Source organism: Myxocyprinus asiaticus, chromosome 36 (assembly GCF_019703515.2).
Source record: "Myxocyprinus asiaticus isolate MX2 ecotype Aquarium Trade chromosome 36, UBuf_Myxa_2, whole genome shotgun sequence".
In the NCBI taxonomy this organism is placed as follows: Eukaryota; Metazoa; Chordata; class Actinopteri; order Cypriniformes; family Catostomidae; genus Myxocyprinus; species Myxocyprinus asiaticus.
In genome coordinates this window covers 24,384,051-24,404,833 of record NC_059379.1, presented here as the reverse complement: position 1 = coordinate 24,404,833, position 20,783 = coordinate 24,384,051, and the positions used below count along the sequence as shown (strand labels likewise).

Here is a 20,783-nt window from a genome sequence, read left to right as displayed (position 1 = left end):
ACAGAACAATTTATCAATTTCAAAAACGTTTTCACGCATAAGCTTATTCAAGGTATTTTTTCCCCTTTTCCAAATGTAATGAATTTTTGAGTCAGTTATATCGAACATCATATGAATTACTGTATATCAAATTATATAAAAAACTTCACACTGTTATGAGTGTCTGAAGGAATTTCAAAACGTGTTCATCATAGCAGATGTGTATTCAAGTAATTGTTTTGTGTGTATTGTATTTTTTATGTATTTTGAATATTTTTAATAACACTAAATCATGACCAAGAAAATGAGTGTCACATCACTGACCCATAAATAAATTGTAATAAAAATGTTTAATATTTTATTTGATCAAATAAAATCAATACATTTGACAGATGAGTTTTTAATTTAACCTGTTGTCCATGTGTCATCTGTGTATCACATATTAATTCATACATTCATAGGGCTATTGATTTAATTGATTTATTGTGATTAATTATATGAAAAATAATGCGTTGGAAAAAAAACACAATTAATCATGTCCCTGGTCTGTACTGTATTTGAATAATCTGAATTATAATATTTATTGTATGATTATTGAAATTATTATATACTCAGTTATTTTGATTTAGGTGCCTTTCTCAGAAAATATTGATAAACGTGATTTATTGCGATTAATTCAATTAATTAATCGACACATCCTGTAGTTTGTGACATGCTAAAACATGCTAGAAATGCATAGCTAAATGTTAAAACATGCTAATGACATGCTAAAACATGCTAGCAATGCCTTGCTAAGTGCTAAAATATGCTAGCAACATGCTAGGGACATGCTAAAAAATGCTAGCAATGCCTTGCTAAGTGCTAAAATATGCTAGCAACATGCTAAAGACGTGCTAAAACCTGCTAGCAGTGCCTTGCTAAGTGCTAAAATATGCTAGCAACATGTTAGTGACATGCTAAAACATGCTAGCACTGCCTTGCTAAGTGTTAAAATATGCTAGCAACATGCTAAAACCTGTTAGCAATGCTTAGCTTAGTGCTAAATTATGCTAGCAACATGCTAAAAACATGTTAAAACCTGCTAGCAATGCCTTACTAAGTGTTAAAATATGCTAGCAACATGCTAGTGACATGCTAAAACATGCTAACAATGCCTTGCTAAGTGTTAAAATATGCTAGCAACATGCTAAAACCTGCTAGCAATGCCTAGCTAAGTGCTAAAATATGCTAGCAACATACTAAAGACATGTTAAAACCTGCTAGCAACAACTAATAAAGTGCTAAAACATACTAGCAACCCCTAGCTACCTGCTAGCAACATGCTAAAACCCGCTAGCAATGCCTAGATAAGTGATAAAGCATGCTAACAACGTGCTAAAACATGCTAGTAACATGTTAGCATCATGCTAAAACATGCTATCAACAACTAATTAAGTGCTAACACATATTAGCAACACCTAGCTAAATGCTAGCAACATCTGGCAACTAAAACCTCATAATTTACTAGATGTTACTAGATCTGGATTTTTAAACTCGATTAAACTTTCATACCAGGCTTTTTCAAGCCGACCTCAAAGTTTGTCCACAAACTTTTCAATCTAGTTTAATTTAGAACACCATCTGGCTTGCACAGTGTTCCCTTCAGAGCTATCGTTTTTGCATTTCCAGCTCCGAGTCAGTAGAGGACAGTGCTGCAAAGAGCTCGAATGATCACGATTGAGGAGAAAGTGAAAGCGGAGGTGAAGTTAAGAGGTTTTCATGCAGGTCTGATCGCTGAAAGTAAAGGAAGCGACTGATTAAAGGAAAGCCGCTTTTTCTCAACAACATTGCCAAGACCCCAGAATAAAGACACTTGTGGTAAGCGCTCTGTTTGATGAAGAATTGCAAGTAGTATATTCTGTTTGAGATAAAGGATTTACACGGAGAAGGTCAAAGCAAAGCAACCTATCTGTTTAGTAACCGCGGCGCTCTCCAGTGAAAACGAAATCAAACTGCGCCGGCTCCTTTTCTGATTAATACAATAAGAGATTTCAGTGAGCTGACCCAAAATGAGAGCAAACAGCAGCTGTGCAAATAGGTTAAGCAGCCAGCTAAGCAGTAAGTTGATGTGCTGAGTGTGGAGGAATGCTGTAATGTGCTGCTGTTTCAGCTGGATCAGGTGCTCTTGTGTCTCCTGGCTTTCTGATCTGAACAGCTTAAAGGGATAGTTCTTATTGTGTCTTCATTTATTCACCCTCGTGACGCTCCAGAACTGTATGACTCTTTTTCTGTGGAACACAAAAGAAGATATTTTGAATAATGTTTAACTGTTTTTCTCCAAACAATCAATGTCAGTGGGGTCCAAAACAACATTGAACCCCATTGACTTTCATTGAATGGACAAAAAAAAAAATCTTCTTTTGTGTTCCACAGAGTAAATGTAAGAAATGCATACAGGTTTAGAGCGACATGAGGGTGAGTAAATGATGGTAGAATTTTCAGTTTGGTGCAAACTATCCCTTTAATGGTTTGTAGATAATTATTTGTAATGACTTTTTTTTTGTTCGCACTCTTTTTTTTATGTTACAGTCAAGTTTCTGTTAAAGTCTGTCAACACTCTCTGTCATAGATCTCTTAGAAATAATACCTCTATTGTTTTTCTTTTGCAGGTGAATGTTAGAAGATGGAATTGAAAGAGATTCCAGCTGACAGTCTCTCCCGCCCTTTGGGCAGGAATGAGGTCATAGGTTTACTCTTCCGCCTCACAATATTCGGTGCCGTCACCTATTTTACAATTAAGTGGATGGTTGATGCGATCGATCCAACACGAAAACAGAAAGTTGAGGCACAAAAACAGGTATGCAGTATAGTTCAGCCCCCTTTTATTTGTTTCTTGTACTTATCATTTCAAGTCTATCACCTTCAAAGCCATTTGCTCTATTTATGTAGACTAGTTATTTTAAGGTCATTACATTTAATTTTGTATGCATATTTACTGCATGTCAAGATTTTTTGACAAAATGTACATTTGAATCCTTGAAATGTTAACAATCATACTAATAGGTAATACTATTCTAGATTATATCACAAGTAAGTAAACTTTAAATTTGACAGTTGAGAGCATCAGCGAAGAATAAAGTTGAATAATATGAAGCCAACATTTGGTGCACTTCCACAGGCAGAAAAACTCATGCGGCAGATAGGAGTGCAGAATGTGAAGCTTTCAGAATATGAGATGAGCATTGCAGCTCATCTTGTGGACCCTTTGACTATGCAGGTGAGAAATTTTGTCACCAGTCGGTTTAACACTCTGCCAGCTCTTAGCTGATGCCCCTCTATTTCGCTTTATTTTCATTAAAAGTATATACATTTTTGTTCCAATGACAATGGGATTAGTTGTCCTATTTGATTTATATAGCCTTAAATAACCTTGTATATTTGTGACAAACAGCTCAGGCCGTTGATTCACTCACAGCACCATATTCAAGCCAGCAGGGACGTGCACAGACATTTTGGGGGGCAGGGGCTCAAGTGGAAAAACAAAACGTTAAATATATTAACACAACTCTGACTTCCTTACCAATTTATTTTAATTCCCTCACACTCATGCAATTGTTTCATACTCAACAGATTTCTACAAAATAATCAGTTCACTCAGAGACCATGGTCTTATTTACTAACTAATAGAATGGATAGTTATTAGATGAGGAGCCTACGATCAAAATTATGAAGTTACTGTTTAAGGCAGGACACTTTTTTCATGTAGTGGTCAATTTTGAGATTTTGGTCTATTTAGCTTCCATGTCTTTTACTCTAATGGAAAGAAAACTTCCAAAATACACATTTAGATGGTGTTGGTTTTAAGCCTACTACCCTCCGTCTGTTTGCATCTGTAGATTTCTTCTAAATTAACCAAAACAAGCTAATCTGCATATTTAAACATAACATTTCAGGGGAAAAGACTCTTGATGTAAGTCATTAACTGGGGAAGTTCTGTGGTGTTATGCTTTAGTTATTTTATTTATCCTATTCACCTGCAGTACCTTGTCAAATGTATGCAAATTAGCGCATTTTAATTAGTTAACGCCTAATTTGCATATCAATGGTGATTGTGATGATGTTATTAGACACAAATTTTACTGTATTCACCTGAGTGTCTCCATTAAGTACAGTACATTAGCCTGTATGGCCATATAAACTTTAGCTAATTTATTACATTAGCTAGTAGCTCATGAGTCATGCATGTTAGCAAGACACAAGTTAACTATATTTGTCTTTTGGCTAATTAGTTGTAAAGTCGAGGCACTGGTAGCTTAGTCTTTTGTTCATCACCACCCACCTCCACAAAAGCCAAGAAAAACACAACTGGGATAGGAGCTGGTTGGGGCTGCTGCCTGCCTGTCTGTGTGTCTGATGTGCCGATGTGTGCTGCACTGCTGCGCGGAGACGCGGAGGGAGGGAGGGCATCGGAACTCAACAAAGTCTCATCTCCCGACCTGATATTTTGATTTTTCTATTAAATAAATATATTTGTTTGACAGGGAAGCTGTGCGCAAACAGGAATATATATTTATTCATTTATTAAAAAAAAAAAAAATGCACCCCAGAAAAAAGGGCACTTTCTCTCGAGGAAGAAAAAGGGCAGGTGCTCAAGCCCCCTTTGATGTCTATGTGTGCACGTGCCTGCAAGACAGACTCTGGCTCTTGGTAAAATTGCACCTGTGACTAAAATGTAAAGACTCTTTCTTTGTTCCTTCATATTTTCATTTTGGTGGCTTAATTTAAGGAATATTATGTATACCATACTGTGCACAAAGTTTAGGCAATTGTGAAAAATGTTGCCTGATGAGGATGTCTTCAAAAATAATGCCATAAATAGTTTTCATTTATCAATTAATGTCATACAAAGTCCAGTAAACATAAAAAAAAGCTAAATCAATATTCGGTGTGACCACCTTTGCCTTCAAAACAGCACCAATTCTCCTAGGTACACCTGGATATAGTTTTTCTTGGTTGTTGGCAGATAGGATGTTCCAAGCTTCTTGGAGAACTTGCCACAGTTCTATCTATTAATGCTGTCTCAGTTGATTCTGTCTCTTAATGTAATTCCAGACTGACTTAACGAGGTTGAGATCTGGGCTCCGTGGGGGCCATGACATCTGTTGTAGGGCTCCTTGTTCTTCTTCTATTCTAATCTTTTCTATTTGCAAACATAATGTTGAAATCTAAAATTGTTATTTTCTACTGATACACAAAGCAGAATATATAAAATGACTGTTTTAAGACACGTTTTTGTGAAAAATGTAATGCGCCTAAGACTACTGCACAGTCCTGTATGTGTTGCCACATGAAGTTCTGGACAAAAAACTAGGCATCCAAGATACACTTCTGAAGGTAAAGTTTTCACTGAGGAAAATGTTTTTAGAAGTCGCGAAATATGTTTCTTGCAGACAGTGATTTGGATTGAAATTGAAACGCATCTCTTACATCAGTGGAGGTCAGATTATCATTCTTCCAATTCAATTTGATCTGCTGTAAGTTGCAATGTAAAAAGTTACTGGGCATCTTGCCATTACTAACCAACCATTTTATTTACTCGCCAAAGCCAATTTTTACTGGCATTTGGCGCATGGCGAGGGTTCATTGTGCATCCTTATCACAGCTCTGTAATTCATATCTAATTTTTGTTTTTTTAAGAGAAGGCAAGTTACATACATCGTTCATGTCTGCTCACAGATTACATGGCATGACATTGCAGGCCTGGACGAAGTCATAACTGAACTGAAAGACACAGTCATACTTCCGGTCGAGAAGAGGCATCTGTTCAAAGGATCCAAGCTACTTCAGCCACCCAAGGGTAAGCACTAAGATGGAAATGTCTCCATAAAGTGTGTCACCACTCATTACACACAAACTATTCTGAGCTGGTTTACTTTTCCTCTTCTCAGGAGTGTTGCTGTATGGGCCCCCAGGCTGTGGGAAAACTCTTATAGCCAAAGCAACTGCCAAAGAGGCTGGATTCCGTTTCATCAACCTGCAGCCTTCCACTCTCACAGACAAATGGTATGGAGAGTCCCAGAAACTAGCTGCAGCTGTGTTCTCTCTGGCTGTCAAGCTACAACCCTCCATCATCTTCATTGATGAGATTGGTAAATGCATATTTTGGATTTTCTGCTTTTTGTTTGCCTTACAGCCCTAAAATTGATATACCAGTGTCGTTAATTCTGGGAAACCTTGCGCCATGCTTTAAAAGCTATATGTGTTCAGCATCATGGCATATATATATATATATATATATAGATCAATTTTACTTTCATCTGTTCAATTTGCTCATTTAAAGCAACCTAACTTTATATTTAATATGAACTTTTACTCCTCTTCATGTCTTAGATTCCTTTTTGAGGAGTCGCTCAAGTTCAGATCATGAGGCCACTGCCATGATGAAGGCTCAGTTCATGAGCTTATGGGATGGGCTGGACACTGACTTCAGCTGCCAGGTAGAACGCAGCATCAGCTCCAGCAATTTTAGAACAATTCTTGTGAGATTTTACTGGCTTTGATTTTTCTCTTTCAACTTATAGACCATAAGTGAGAACTGTGTTCTCTACACACAGGTCATAATAATGGGAGCCACCAATCGGCCACAAGATCTTGATTCTGCTATACTCCGAAGGATGCCCACAAGGTTCCACATTAATCAGCCAGTAAGATTCATCTGATACTATGGGCTTACTACATTTTTAGATTTCACTGTTTAACCATTAAACTAAATAATTTGCCAATTGTTTATGTAGAATCTCAAGCAGAGGAAAGATATATTGAAACTGATCTTGGAAAATGAGAACGTAAGTATTTAATTAATCATACTGGCATCCCATGGACTGTCTGTCAGGTTATTGGAAGTTGCAAATACTGAGAGTCAATATATTCATTTTTGAAGGTGGAGTCTGCTGTGGACTTTTATGAAATTGCAAAAGAGACTGATGGCTTCTCAGGAAGTGACCTCAAAGAGATGTGTCGAGACGGCGCTCTTCTTTGTGTGCGCGACTTTGTGCACAACCAAGAAAGGTACGCGCTTGTCGTAAAATAGCTCAATGATTTGTTTTGTGTAAGTTCTGCCAGTAACAAGGAGCATCAAAAGTACAATAGAAGTTTTTGTCGATAGTCTTTTTCCATTTCAGATTCCATACTATGAAGTATGGACCTTAATCGGGGTAGATACCATATTTAATTAAAATGAAATAGAGGTATGTGTCTGTTCAAAGGGTTGCACTGTTGTGCCATGTACGTAGGTGGAAATCTTTCAGCTGACCACACATTGAAAAAATGTCTTTACAAAAAAATTCCAGTAGACAAAAAAAAACTACAGAAAACATGGGTTGTGAAAATTAGTGGTGACTTAGGAGCTAAACAGCATATTGAACAGAGCACACGCCTATCCCTCAGGGCATTGTTTTCATTTGTGTCGAATTAAATATTGCATCTACCCTGACTAAGGTCACTCAGACTCTGTTTTAAGCTTTATACTGTCTACCCTAATTATTTTAAACTAATTTGAATAAATATGAATTGAAATGTGCACTGCTCCTTTTATAATCTGCCTTCGTCCCTTGACAGTCAAGATGAAGACTACATCCGTCCCATCAAGCAACAAGACTTGCAAAAGGCAATCGAGAAGATGAAGAAGTCCAAATCTGCAGGAATGCAAGATCAATTTATGCATGTACCACTGGACTGAAAGTGATGCTGCTGTTTTTAGGAAGCATGCACCTAGACCTAGTTTATTTATTTTCTTATTTGTGGCATATCACCATGCATCATGTTTTGAAAAAGGGGGAACTCAGGACCAATAATTGGTGGAATATTTTTGCCATTTCTCTGATCATCTCTTTTTGCACTGCAATTTCCCAACTTTTTTTTACATTCAGTCATGTTTATCTGAATGTGTATTTCTTCATTGGCTGTTGTAGTCTGGTTCTGGTAGTTTCATTAAACGTCACCTTGTGAGAGGATGGGCAACAGTGTAGTCGATCTCCATTTGTGTATCATGCATTAATTTATTTTACATCACCAACTATATGTAACCTAAATTCAGCTGATTTGTGAGCACAGATAACTGTTATCTAACTTGATTTTACCTGCTCTCATTTAACTCGTGTTGTTTCAATAACTGTTTATTTTGCCGCAGTGAGTGAAAGATTTGACTGAGATGTGTTTACATATACAGTACACTGGCATTTTACAGTGAAATGTTTAAATCTTGAATTAAGCCCATATTGGAGGTAATGTGTATTGTGTACAGTTGAAGTCAGAAGTTTACATACACCTTAGCCAAATACATTTAAACTCAGTTTTTCACAATTCCTGACATTTAATTGTAGAAAAAATTCCCTTTCTTCGGTCAGTTAGGATCACTACTTTATTTTAAGAATGTGAAATGTCAGAATAATAGTCGTGAGTGATTTATTTCAGCTTTTATTTCTTTAATCACATTCCCAGTGGGTCAGAAATTTACATACACTTTGCTAGACTTTAAATTGTTTAACTTGGGTCAAATGTTTTGGGTAGCCTTCCACAAGCTTCTCACAATATGTTGCTGGAATTGTGACCCATTCCTCCAGACAGAACTGGTGTAACTGAGTCAGGTTTGAAGGCCTCCTTGCTCGCACATGCTTTTTCAGTTCTGCCCACAAATTTACTATCGGATTGAGGTCAGGGCTTTGTGATGGGCACTCCAATACCTTGTCTTTGTTGTCCTTAAGCCATTTTGCTACAATTTTGGAGGTATGCTTGAGGTCATTGTCCATTTGGAAGACCAATTTGCAACCGAGCTTTAACTTCCTGGCTGATGTCTTGAGATGTTGCTTCAATATATCCACATAATTTTCCTTCCTTATGATGCCATCTATTTTGTGAAGTGCACCAGTCCCTCTTGCAGGAAAGCACCCCCATGATGCTGCCGCCCCTATGCTTCATGATTGGGATGGTGGACTTCGGCTTGCAAGCCTCAAACTTTTTCCGCCAAACATAACGATGGTCATTATGGCCAAACAGTTCAATTTTTGTTTCATCAGACCAGAGGACATTTCTCCAGAAAGTAAGATCTTTGTCCCCATGTGCAGTTGCAAACTGTAGTCTGGCTTTTTTATGGCAGTTTTGGAGCAGTGGCTTCTTCCTTGCTGAGCAGCCTATCAGGTTATGTCGATATAGGACATGTTTTACTGTGGATATAGATACTTGTCTACCTGTTTCCTCCAGCATCTTCACAAGGTCCTTTGCTGTTGTTCTTGGATTGATTTGCACTTTTGCACAAAACTATGTTCATCTCTAGGAAACAGAATGCATCTCCTTCCTGAGCGGTATTATGGCTGCATGGTCCCATGGTGTTTATACTTGCGTATTATTGTTTGTAGAGATGAACATGGTACCTTCAGGCTTTTTGAAATTGCTCTCAAGGATGAACCAGACTTGTGGAGGTCCACAATTTTTTTTTCTGAGGTCTTGGCTGATTTCTTTTGATTTTCCCATGATGTCAAGCAAAGAGGCACTGAATTTGAAGGTAGGCCTTAAAATACATCCACAGGTACACCTCTATTTGCCAATTAGCCTATCAGAAGCTAATTGGCTAATTGCCTAAAGGATTGACATAATTTTCTGGAATTTTACAAGCTGCAAAAAGGCACAGTTAACTTAGTGTATGTAAACCTCTGACCCACTGGAACTGTGATATAGTCAATTAATAGTGAAACAATCTGTCTGTAAACAATTCTTGGAAAAATTACTTGTGCCATGCACAAAGTAGATGCCTTAAATTACTTGCTAAAACTATAGTTTGCTAATATGAAATCTGTGGAGTGGTTAAAAATGTGTTAATGACTTAAGTGTATGTAAACTTCTGACTTCAACTGTAAATATTTATTTGCAAAACATTAAATATGATTGCACAAAATATTTGAATTGTTGGATTGAGCTTTAAGTTGTTTCTTTACGCAAGCCTTTTGGATTTGAATAAGGGGCCAGTGCCAAGCCACTGCTGTTACTCATCTGTTTGGTATTATTCTGGGATATGGATGAATTTTTATGAATTATATAGGAAGGAATTTGAATTTTTTGTATTGAACTACTAGTTTTAGATTGCAATAAGGAACTTGCATTCTTCAGTTCAATTAGTATTTCTATCTTGTTTGCGATAGCCTTCAACTGGTCCCTAAAGTTTAAATGTGTTTACATCATAAATCAGAATTTACTTGTAACTTGAAAATGTTTTGTTCACACTACAAGAATTAGATGACCATTTTTTCTTTATTTTGTCAATGGATTTTATTGGAAATATTGCCCAATGCACATAACATTGTATAAAATGACAGTGTAAATCTCAAGTTTGTACAAAAAGGTTGAATAAGCAACTAAATACATTTCCTGTAAGACAATAAATATGTTTAGGTTGGTCCATTAAAAAAAAAAGGTAAGACAAGAAATATGCTCTTGTTCTTTCGCATTGGATTCCTCACACATTTAATGCGTATGCATTCAGCACAAATCATTTTCACATTCATACATTTTACAGTAAGTTATTTATTTGGGAATGTTTGGGAACTATAAAAGCAATGCCAAACTTATAATTAGGCACATGAAAAGTACAATGTAAAAAGAACAATTTTACTTGTAAACGTCTCATACATTTTTACTGTGGTCATAATCTCCTTTCTGTACTTAACATCTTTAAATTCTTAAAAAGAATTTAATACAATTCTGTGTGTAAAACTGTGTTGATTACAAGACGTTCTCCACGGTCAATAGTGACATAAACCAATAGGGAATACTGTCAAGATGAACACCATTAAACATTTAAAGTTCCAGTTGAGGTAGGCAAAATGTTGGTCTAATTACTGTCAGGCATATTTCGATTTGCTTGATTAGACAAGTCTATAAAACATCTGAGACGGCAATAACTAGTTCAAATGTGCATGTTTTCTATAAGTGGGATACTGGGGACAAAATACACCATAATCACACTTAAAAATTCAGGGGATAAATATAGATAAATGTTTATCTAAAAAAATGTGTGGTATATCAGTAATAAATATATTTAAAAAGTCTACACTAAAGGTTTGTTGTAAGATACAGTATATATATTGTGTGTGTGTGTACGTGCGTGCGTGCGTAATATATATATACATATAAATGCATCAGTCTATTTTTAGAATTTCTAAAGACATAGATTATATAGAGCTAAATTATATAGAGGCCAGTGGCTATTGCTCACTGGTCCTTTTGCAGAGAACTATAGTACTCAGCTAAGACTTTCCATGCTTTGAGGGCCATGAAACCATCTGGAGGGTTCTGCCCACTTCGGGTGAGGCTTCGCATTTTGGTCCCTGAGATGAACTCAAATTCATCATGTCTGAAAAACAGAAATGCAGTTAACTTCAAGTTCAGACAATGAATGTTTGTCAAGTTTATTTTATTGTATATACAATAATACCAACATTTCAGTGCAGTCATAAGGGCTAAAAATGAAATATTTTCACACCTTTCCTCATCGTAAAAATCCATGGCCTTTTTAACTTTGTTGTATGCAGCAACTCTGAAAGGAATAATCTCTAGAGAGGTGAGGCCTGGTGCCATGGTCAATACTTTTCCACCGTGTGTGGGCTCGTACAGGTCCTGCTTTGTCTCCGGGTGGGGCATACCTGCTGGGTCTCGTCCTACAATGTAAAAGTTGGCACTAGCGATCATCCGGGCCCGACAATGCCACTGTACCTGTGAGGGAAATGCAGATTTTTTTTATCAACAATCTCACACTGGTTCATTATTGGTTTGACTCACACATTTTTTGTATTACAAAAAGTGACAAAAGAAGTGTCTTAAATGTTAAGGGATAGTTCACCAAAAAATGAACATTCTCTCATCATTTACTCACTCTCATGCCATCCCAGATGTGTATGACTTTCTTATGCTGAACACAAACAAAGATTTTTAGAAGAATTTCTCAGCTCTGTAGGTCCTCACAATGTAAGTGAATTGTGATCAAAACTTGAAGTTCCAAAAAAGCACATAAAGGCAGAATAAAAGTAATCCATACTCTTTTGGTTTAAAACATGTCTTCTGAAGCGATATAACTGGTTTTGTGTTAGAACAGACCAAAATGTAACTCAATTTTCATGATAAATGTTGACATCAACAGTCTCCTTGGCGATCATGATTTCAAGCTCGATCACACTTCCTATCGTCATCTAGCGCTTTGCGTATGCATCAAGCACATGGAAGTGTAATTGACCGTGAAACTATTTTGTACCTAGAGATTGCAATGGCAAGATGTACAGTGAAAAAATAAAGAGTTATATTTTGATTTATTCTCACCCAAAATCAATTAGATCGCTTTAGAAGACATGGATTTAAACACTGGATTCATATGGATTACTTTTATGCTGCCTTTATATGCTTTTTGGAGCTTCAAAGTTTTGGTCACCATTCACTTGCATTGTGAGGATGTACATAGCCAAGATATTCTTCTAAAAAAAATCTTTGTGTTCAGCAGAAGAAAGAAAGTCCTACACATGAGTAAATGATGAGAGAACTTTCATTTTTGGGTGAACTATTCCTGGCACCAAAGTGGCACCAAACAGAATATATTGGTGGAAAGTCATACATTTTGCAATTCCGTTTGGTGCCGTTAGTGTTGCCGAAATGATGCACTTCACCTTTAAGAATGGCTTTCTGTTCACAATACTGCCTCTAATTTGATTTAGTGTAACATGTTTAGCAAGAGTCTGACCTCTGTAGGCCCGGCATACATCATGGGTGAGGGGAAAATGGCCACAATAGTGCTTGCCGGATCCAGCACCCCCTCTTCCAGCACAGCAGCATGCTGTTTCATGCGCCAGTCCAGTGGTACATCGTCCTCTTTGGTCCAGCCACCCAGAGGGTGCAGCAACAGCACAGGGTTCTTGTAGCCTCGCTCTAGCAGGCGGCGCTTCGTGTCCTGCATGAGGAGAGCATGGCCGTTGTGCACAGGATTACGCAGCTGGAAGGCAAAGACGGCATCTGCGGGAAAGATATACCATTGAAGTTTGCTTCGTTTTAAATGTTGCAAAATTTTTGGGATGTTGTTACATTTCAGTTTACATTTATGCATTTAGTTACAACACATTTATTATAGGATTATAAAAGCTTTATAAATCTGATTACTGAAAATGACTGAATGTTTCATTAGAACAAAGTATGTTTTTGTTTTGTTTCTTGTAGTGTTTGCCTTATTGCCATCGATTCCAGGTGAAATCATTTCATGTTTCACTTCCACGACTTTTATTTTTTACCTGCTCTCATTTCCTTAAATTTCTGTCTTAGCTCCCGAGGAGTGAGACGGTACTGGTCAAGACCATCATTCCACCTAATTCGCTCAAACACCTCCAAGTCTCCACCGGCCAGCCAATCACCACTCTCCATTACCATCTATACAAAGCAGAAAATCATATCACTGGCATTGTATTAGCAAGAAAAACATATTAAGATATGGACAGAAATAAAAGCAGTGTCCATCATATGTGTCTTCTCACCTTGATGTGTGGATGTTGGGGGCACGTTGTCCCCCATTGCCTGGCACACCTCTCTTCCTTACGATGCTCATAAAACTCAGGGTTGCGCATGATTGCCACTTTGCAACCTTTGAATTCCAGGGTAAAAGCAGCACAACCGTCCAGCCTCTCCTTGTCCTCCTTGGCAACGGGAAGCACAATGGGCACAGACATGTTGATGGTCCCACCTAAAAACATAAAATGAGGTTATTTTGATGCTTAGGCTTTACAGTCTGTACCAAAACAGTTCAAATGGATAAATAGTGGCCTAAAAAAGTATTTGGACACTCTGGTTTTCAACAGTGGAACGTGTCCGTAGTTAATGTGATGAACTACGCTACTGGAAGGACACTTGTGTGAACTTGAGGGGAACTGACACACATCCACTAAAAAAAAGTCACATTAAGACCAGTTGGTTAAAAGTCATTGCAAAAGACTAAAAAATGACTGCATTGTATCTAATGCAATGGCATGCAGTGCTGTACTAATTCATGTGTCTACCTGTGATAGTCTTGTAAGACATGTTACATGTTAAATGTTATGTACTGTGGTCTCGGAAGGCACTTTGTTTCGTTTCTTCCCCTGTACGCAGAAGGAAATGACAATAAAAACCACTTGACTTGATGCAGACATTTCTAAGCGTGACTTAAGTGTCCAAAAGTGTCCAAATACTTTCTGGTTCCAATGTATATAGAAAAGCTTGACATAAAGACTGAAAATATATCATATGATATCTGATTACAAACTATTAGTTTGGAAATGTTCTAACCATCAAGTAAAGTTCCAAAGTGCAGAACTTGCAGGAATTCTCTCTCCCTCATGAATCCTCTAAGTGGAGTCGCCCATCCCTCAGCCAGAACCTGTACCCACTGCAAGTCTATCTACAGGACCAGAGAGAGACCAACCCTCAGGACTTGATATGAACGATGATTTGATACAAAATAACAACTTGGATTAAAACAGGGAATTGTCTTTAAGCAACAGGGTGATTCATGGTTTTAAAAATAATGTTACTCAAAAGAACAGTTTCTAACCAATGAAATAATTTAGAGCTGAGTGCAAGTAAAGAAATGTATTTGCTGTTAAATTTTTATTTTTTTAAACTTTCCAGACCTGGAAAAATCCCATTAGTAAAATTCACTGGTATTGCCAAGTTTGCAGAAATGTAAATTATGCAGTTGACTTTTCCTCCCAAAAAACAAGCTACAATGAATAGCTCTCAGTTGACTGAACTGTAAGGAAATGTCTGTGGTGTAACATGCAAGATGGTTGATTTCCACAGCACTAGGAAATCTGTTTGAAGGGCTGCATTACCTCTGTGATGGTGACCGTTGGGAGTGTCTCGGCATCACTCAGCACCAGCTCCAGCTTGTTTTCAGGAACAAAGAGCTCATTCACTTCCTCTGTCACACCCGTGGGCACAATATTCTGTTATAAACGAAACATCTTGTCACTGATTGTCTAAGTTACATCTCTCATCTGAAATCTGCAGCACTTTCTTGCACAATCATATGGATTACTGGCAAAACACAAGAATCCATTTGATGAGCAGAACTAAAACACTGGCCCACCTGTTCCTTCAAGAGCTCCACTAGTTGCTGAATGCAGTCATTAACAGTGAGCTCTCCTGTCTTTAACACAAGCTCAGGGGATTCAGGTTTCTCATAGTCAGAGTCTATTCCTGTAAAACCTATGCAATTTAAAACATAAGAGTGAAACCTTTTCTAAATATGAGTATCTATTAAACATCTATGCGCTTATGGAAATCACTTTACTGTCATTTTTTTATGATGGCTCTGAATTCTTAGACCAATAAAAGGTTGTATGTGAGGCATGTAATTTTTTTTTTTACTTTCACCAATCACAGCTTAATATACAAAGTCAACATTAAGAAAGTCATTTGAAAAGTTAAGTTTTACCAAAAAGTGTAAACTGTGGTACAATCAAAACATTGCTCTGTTTGTTTGAGTATCCCAACCTGCACAACATCGACAACACTGGCTTAATAGTGGCTTTGTTTTGGGGCATTATTTTTGCAATTCAGCTTGGTGATGCTGGTGGAACAGAAAATACACACTTGACTTTTAACATTGGGACAAAAAAATAAAAACAGCAAAGTCACACAAATTCCATATCAAAATACCTTTAATCTCTCCAGCACGGGCCTTTTTATAAAGTCCTTTCACATCTCTGCTCTCACACACCTCCAGAGGGGCATTTACAAACACCTCAAAGAATGGCAGACCTGCTTTCTCATGGATATCCCTGGCCTCGTTTCGATCCTGTTTTGATTCAGTGCACATACAACTATTGTCTCAACCAATTATGTTTCAGAAAGTCTAGGAAAGTATTATGTAATTTGGGAACCTCTGTGGTCTCACAATTTCATTATACCTTAGTAAACGGCGAAATGAAACTAGTGATGCAAACCAGTCCGGCATCTGCAAACAGCCTGGCCACTTCTGCAATACGTCGGATATTCTCTTCCCTGTCAGCTGCTGTGAAGCCCAGGTTTTTGTTCAAACCATGTCGGATATTGTCACCATCAAGTGAGTAGCAGGGAATGGCATGAGAAACCAAATATTCCTCCAAAGCGAATCCAATAGTTGTTTTTCCTGCACCAGACAGCCCTGTAGGAAACATCCTCATTAACATCATCAAAATGGTTTTGATGAACTAAATTGAATTCAATTGAAGGAATAGTTCACCCAAAAATTTAAAATTATTTTTTTTAATCATCAATCTCCACTTTCACTTTTACTTTCTTTTTTTGGCGATTCACATTCCTCATGTATATCGCCACCTACTGGGTAGGGAGGAGAATTTAGAGTAAAAAAGGATGATTGATCTGTTTCTCACACACACCTATCATATCGCTTCTGAAGACATGGAATAAACCACTGGAGTCTTCTGGATTACATTTATGATGCCTTTATGTGCTTTTTGGAGCTTCAAAACAATGGTACCCATTCACTTGCATTGTGCGAACCTACAGAAATATTGCGAAATATTCTTCAACCGGGATGGCATGAGGGTAATAATGAGAGTAAATAATGAGAGAATTTTCATTTTTGGGTGAACTATCCCTTTAAGTTGTACCATGAAATTTGCTCCTTCACGTTTAACTGTAAGAAATTCTCACCTGTCAGCCAAACAGTACAGCCACGAAAGCCACCTCTGGTACCAACCACTTGGCCACGCTTGGTTCTACTCACATGGTGAGCTTGGTATACAACATTGGTTGCTCTCTGCAGGTCCTGCAAACAAGAAAAGGTAGACATACAAGATATACCTGATTTGAAAGGAAAGTATACACAGAGGAACAGTTGTGCAAGTTGCACAGTCAGAGCATAAAAGGTAGGCCTGCAGCCGGTTGTAAGGAACCCCTTAAGTTAAGTAAACCCTAAATGACAATTGCCTTACAGTTACAACTAAAGATTTTCGTAATTTATGGATTTTCTTTTTTTTTTAACAACTGGGTACCTTATCTCTTATCATTTCTACCTTAACTGATGAAGATAATGACAGTGTGTTGCTATAGTGACAGAGGATAGGATTCAGAATGTGTTTAACTTTATCTCCATGCAAAATGGAGGAATATTAATTTAATAATTTTTCTTTATTTATCACACATTATACATTTGCACATATACAGTGAAATTCTTCTTTTTCACATATCCCAGCTAGGCTGGGGTCAGAGTGCAGGGTCAGCCATGATACGGCGCCCCTGGAGCAGATGGGGTCAAGGGCCTTGCTCAAGGGCCAACGGTGGCATCGTGGTGGTGTTGGGGCTTGAACCCCTGACCATCTAGTCATTAACCCAGAGCCTTAACCGCCAAGCCACCACTGCCCCTTAGCCTCTCGAAGCCACATTTGACTGATCACTAAGAGTGGCATGTTACGGCAGAATACCAATAGAGAATGCATGTTCCTTGGAACAGTCTGTTTTGCACAATTCTGTTCTAGTGGTTTATATTCCTGTGTATCTGACTCTGTCATCATTATTGAGAAGAGAGTGACTTCTGAGAGAGGATTGAGGAAACAAACAGGGCTATTCATACAGGTTCATGGAAGGGCAGCCTGCTAAAGCTGGAACAGGGCCATAACTCTCTTTTTCTCTCAGCAGCCCCCAGGCTCAGTGGATACACACAAAATCCCATCTTGGTTCAGTGACCCTGAGTTTTTTTTTTTAAATTCCCATAGGTACACAATCTCCTTGATACAGGACATGCAAAATCCTGGCTTCATAAGGAACTAATTTACAAACAACAATCTTATATGAGATTTGTGTGGATACTTAACTAGATTCAGAAGACAGACATTCTCTAGAAGAGTGTTGCTGAGAATAAACTGGCATCACATAGGGTGTTACCTCAGCATTGGACAATTTTTGCACTTTGAACTTTTAGAAAGTAAAGTATCATTCAAACTTTTTTCTCATCTCACTTTGTGTCCAAAAGTGTATGTACTAATTCATCACAGAAGATTTATGCCCTTCGTGTCATTTTTCTGATTGTCATGAAAATTTCCACCACAATGTCAGTTCCACCACAACTAAAATTCTGTAAAGTGTTTAATAGAACTCTTTGGTGGAAATTACATTGATGGATTTTTTTTTTTTTTTTTTTTATTAAAATGGCTGACCCCCTTGCTAAGGCTAATTTCATAGCTAAGATTTTATGTATTCTAAATATTCCCAATTAAATAATATTTTCACACTTTTGCATAATTTGGCAAATTATAACTTGATTGGAAATGACGCCTAAAAATGTTGGGAAAAAAAAAAAGTGATTTTTACCTTGATTTTTCTTCAAATATCAGTTGTCTCATATTAAATTTTTCAAGGAATATTCTGGGTTCAATACAGTTTAAGCTCAATCGACAGCATTTGTGGCATAATGTTGATTACCACAAAAATTTATTTTGACGTGTCCCTCCTTTTCTTTTTTTTCTTCTTTTTTTTTTCTTTTTATCCCTTTTTCTACCAATTTGGAATGCCCAATTCCCACTACTTAGTAGGTCCTCGTGGTGGCGCGGTTACTCACCTCAATCTGGGTGGTGGAGGACAAGTCTTAGTTGCCTCCGCTTCTGAGACAGTCAATCTGCGCATCTTATCACGTGACTCATTGTGCATGACACCGCGGAGACTCCCAGCATGTGGAGGCTCATGCTACTCTTCGTGATCCACGCACAACTTACCATGCGCCCCACTGAGAGCGAGAACCACTAATCGCGACCACTAGGAGATTACCCCATGTGACTCTACCCTCCCTAGCAACCGGGCCAATTTGGTTGCTTAGGAGACCTTCCTACTCAGGCCCCCATGTCCCTCTTTTTCTTTAAAAAAAGCAAAGGGGGCCTGGGTAGCTCAGCGAGTATTGACGTTAACCACCAACCCTGGAGTCATGAGTTCAAATCCAGGGCGTGCTGAGTGACTCCAGCCAGGTCTCCTAAGCAACCAAATTGGCCCGGTTGCTAGGGAGGGTAGAGTCACATGGGGTAACCTCCTTGTGGTCACTATAATGTGGTTCTTGCTCTCAGTGGGGCGCGTGGTGAGTTGTGTGTGGATGCCACAGAGAACAGTGTGAAGCCTCCACACGTGCTACATCTCCGCGGTAACACGCTCAACAAGCCACATGATAAGATGCACGATTGACGGTCTCAGACACAGAGGCAACTAAGATTCGTCCTCCGCCACCACAAGGACTTAGAGTGCATTGAGAATTGGGCATTCCAAATTGGGGAGAAAAAGGGGGGGAAAAAGGGGTGGAAAAAAAAAAGCACAAATTTGGGTTACAGTGAGGCACTTACAATGGAAGTAAATGGGGCCAATTTTTGAACGTTGAAATACTCACTGTTTCAGAAGTATAGCCACAATATGCATGTAAACATGATTTAGTGTGACAAAATTGCTTACTAACCTTTTCTGTGTAAATGTCCATTCACTTCCATAGTAAGTGCCTCACTGTAGCCTCGATTTTTGCTTCTTTTTTTTTTTTTAAGAAAAGGAGGGATAAAAATCAATTTTTGTGGTAATCAACATTATGCCACAAATGCTGTTGATTGAGATGAACTTGTATTGAACCCAGAATATTCCTTTTATGATGCTCTTTTGTTGGCTTGATTAGTAAGTAATTTTAGTGCAAAGTTGTTTGGTGTGGTGCCAAAACAGTGGGACAGTCATTACATATATATTTATTATATATTTATTATCATAGACATCCTTTCCACATAATAAATATTTAATTTATTGAAATTAATTATTTTTGAATTTTTATTATTGATTGTCACAGTTTAATATTGAGCTGGGTCTGGGACAAGGCTAAAACAATAACATGTATACATAAAAGGCATTTAAAAAGTACCAAAAATAAATTATTAAGGCCTGGTGAAAAATGCTAATCTGCCTAAACCTTCATATGACAAAAAGAAAAAGAAAAAAGTTGGGACATAAAAGTGCCCGAAGCTGAAGAAACATCCATTTAATAGTTCCATATAAGTTAAACAAAACTTCCCAAGACAACACCAGTCATACATTCCCCTCAAATTAAAAACAATTAACATTTACATAAGCAGCACACCAGAAACATTATCAAACACTTCTGTTCGCTTGGAGTTGCGGTCACACCATATTTATCCTAGTTCCCTAACTTGAACTGATCAGTAAACTCAAGCAACTATTCTTTACTTGGCTGTTGCATAGGCTAAATGTAACATTTTCACAACAAACCGTTTTTAAAAGAAATACATTGTGTAAACGCAGTAAACGCGACGGATGGCATTATTTGTGATGCAAAAGACGAGTCCATATTCTCTTTTAAATCTGGTGACATTCCGCAATTGGTGTGCGATACAACATTTTATAGTTCAATGAGAAAAAGCCGAACATGTGCAAACCTACCGTTTTCTGCTTTTTCATCCCAGACATAATGCCACAACGCTGTCCGACTCTTTCTAGAGATGTAAGCCTTTATTTAGGCAAAGAGAAAGAAAGTAAAGTTTGTTGAAGTTAGAAGTTTTTGCACACGTAGCACTCAGCGCTCTTCCTGAAATCCTCCTCCCACCATCTTCAGAGATCCGCGTGGCGCTGCCCACGTCACAATCACAACACTTGCGAGACTGAAACTTATATTGAGAGAAAAACGCTATATGTGATACGAATTGGTGTATAAATTGATATTTGGTTTTTAAAATCTTATTTTGAAATCTTTTGAACTTATACTGGGCAAATACAAGGCTACACAAGAA

The 20,783-nt window shown here is 37.8% G+C and overlaps 2 protein-coding genes across 4 annotated transcripts; one reads left to right on the top strand and one right to left on the bottom strand.

The window, feature by feature from the left end:
- The first annotated feature begins 1,700 nt into the window (after window positions 1-1,700).
- On the top strand, window positions 1,701-10,436 carry atad1b (ATPase family AAA domain containing 1b). 2 transcript variants are annotated; one of them, XM_051674648.1, is made up of 10 exons: window positions 1,701-1,836; window positions 2,628-2,815; window positions 3,137-3,235; window positions 5,695-5,815; window positions 5,907-6,107; window positions 6,349-6,455; window positions 6,573-6,662; window positions 6,753-6,803; window positions 6,899-7,026; window positions 7,576-10,436. In XM_051674648.1, exons 2-10 carry the CDS (start codon window positions 2,642-2,644, stop codon window positions 7,694-7,696), a joined length of 1,092 nt encoding a protein of 363 aa, XP_051530608.1. In that variant the 5' UTR covers window positions 1,701-1,836; window positions 2,628-2,641; the 3' UTR covers window positions 7,697-10,436. The 2 variants fall into 2 exon arrangements, with proteins under 2 accessions (XP_051530608.1, XP_051530607.1); XM_051674647.1 differs by having other exon boundaries at window positions 6,540-6,662.
- Window positions 10,437-10,585: 149 nt separating this feature from the next.
- On the bottom strand, window positions 10,586-20,602 carry papss2b (3'-phosphoadenosine 5'-phosphosulfate synthase 2b). Of its 2 annotated transcripts, XM_051674624.1 has the most exons (13): window positions 20,437-20,602; window positions 19,457-19,521; window positions 16,678-16,792; window positions 15,930-16,165; window positions 15,679-15,817; window positions 15,107-15,225; window positions 14,850-14,963; window positions 14,305-14,416; window positions 13,518-13,723; window positions 13,278-13,413; window positions 12,737-13,005; window positions 11,492-11,721; window positions 10,586-11,362 (listed from the first exon to the last, which is right to left on the bottom strand). In XM_051674624.1, exons 2-13 carry the CDS (start codon window positions 19,475-19,477, stop codon window positions 11,221-11,223), a joined length of 1,839 nt encoding a protein of 612 aa, XP_051530584.1. In that variant the 5' UTR covers window positions 19,478-19,521; window positions 20,437-20,602; the 3' UTR covers window positions 10,586-11,220. The 2 variants fall into 2 exon arrangements, with proteins under 2 accessions (XP_051530584.1, XP_051530583.1); XM_051674623.1 differs by lacking the exon at window positions 19,457-19,521.
- Between the last annotated feature and the right edge of the window lie 181 nt (window positions 20,603-20,783).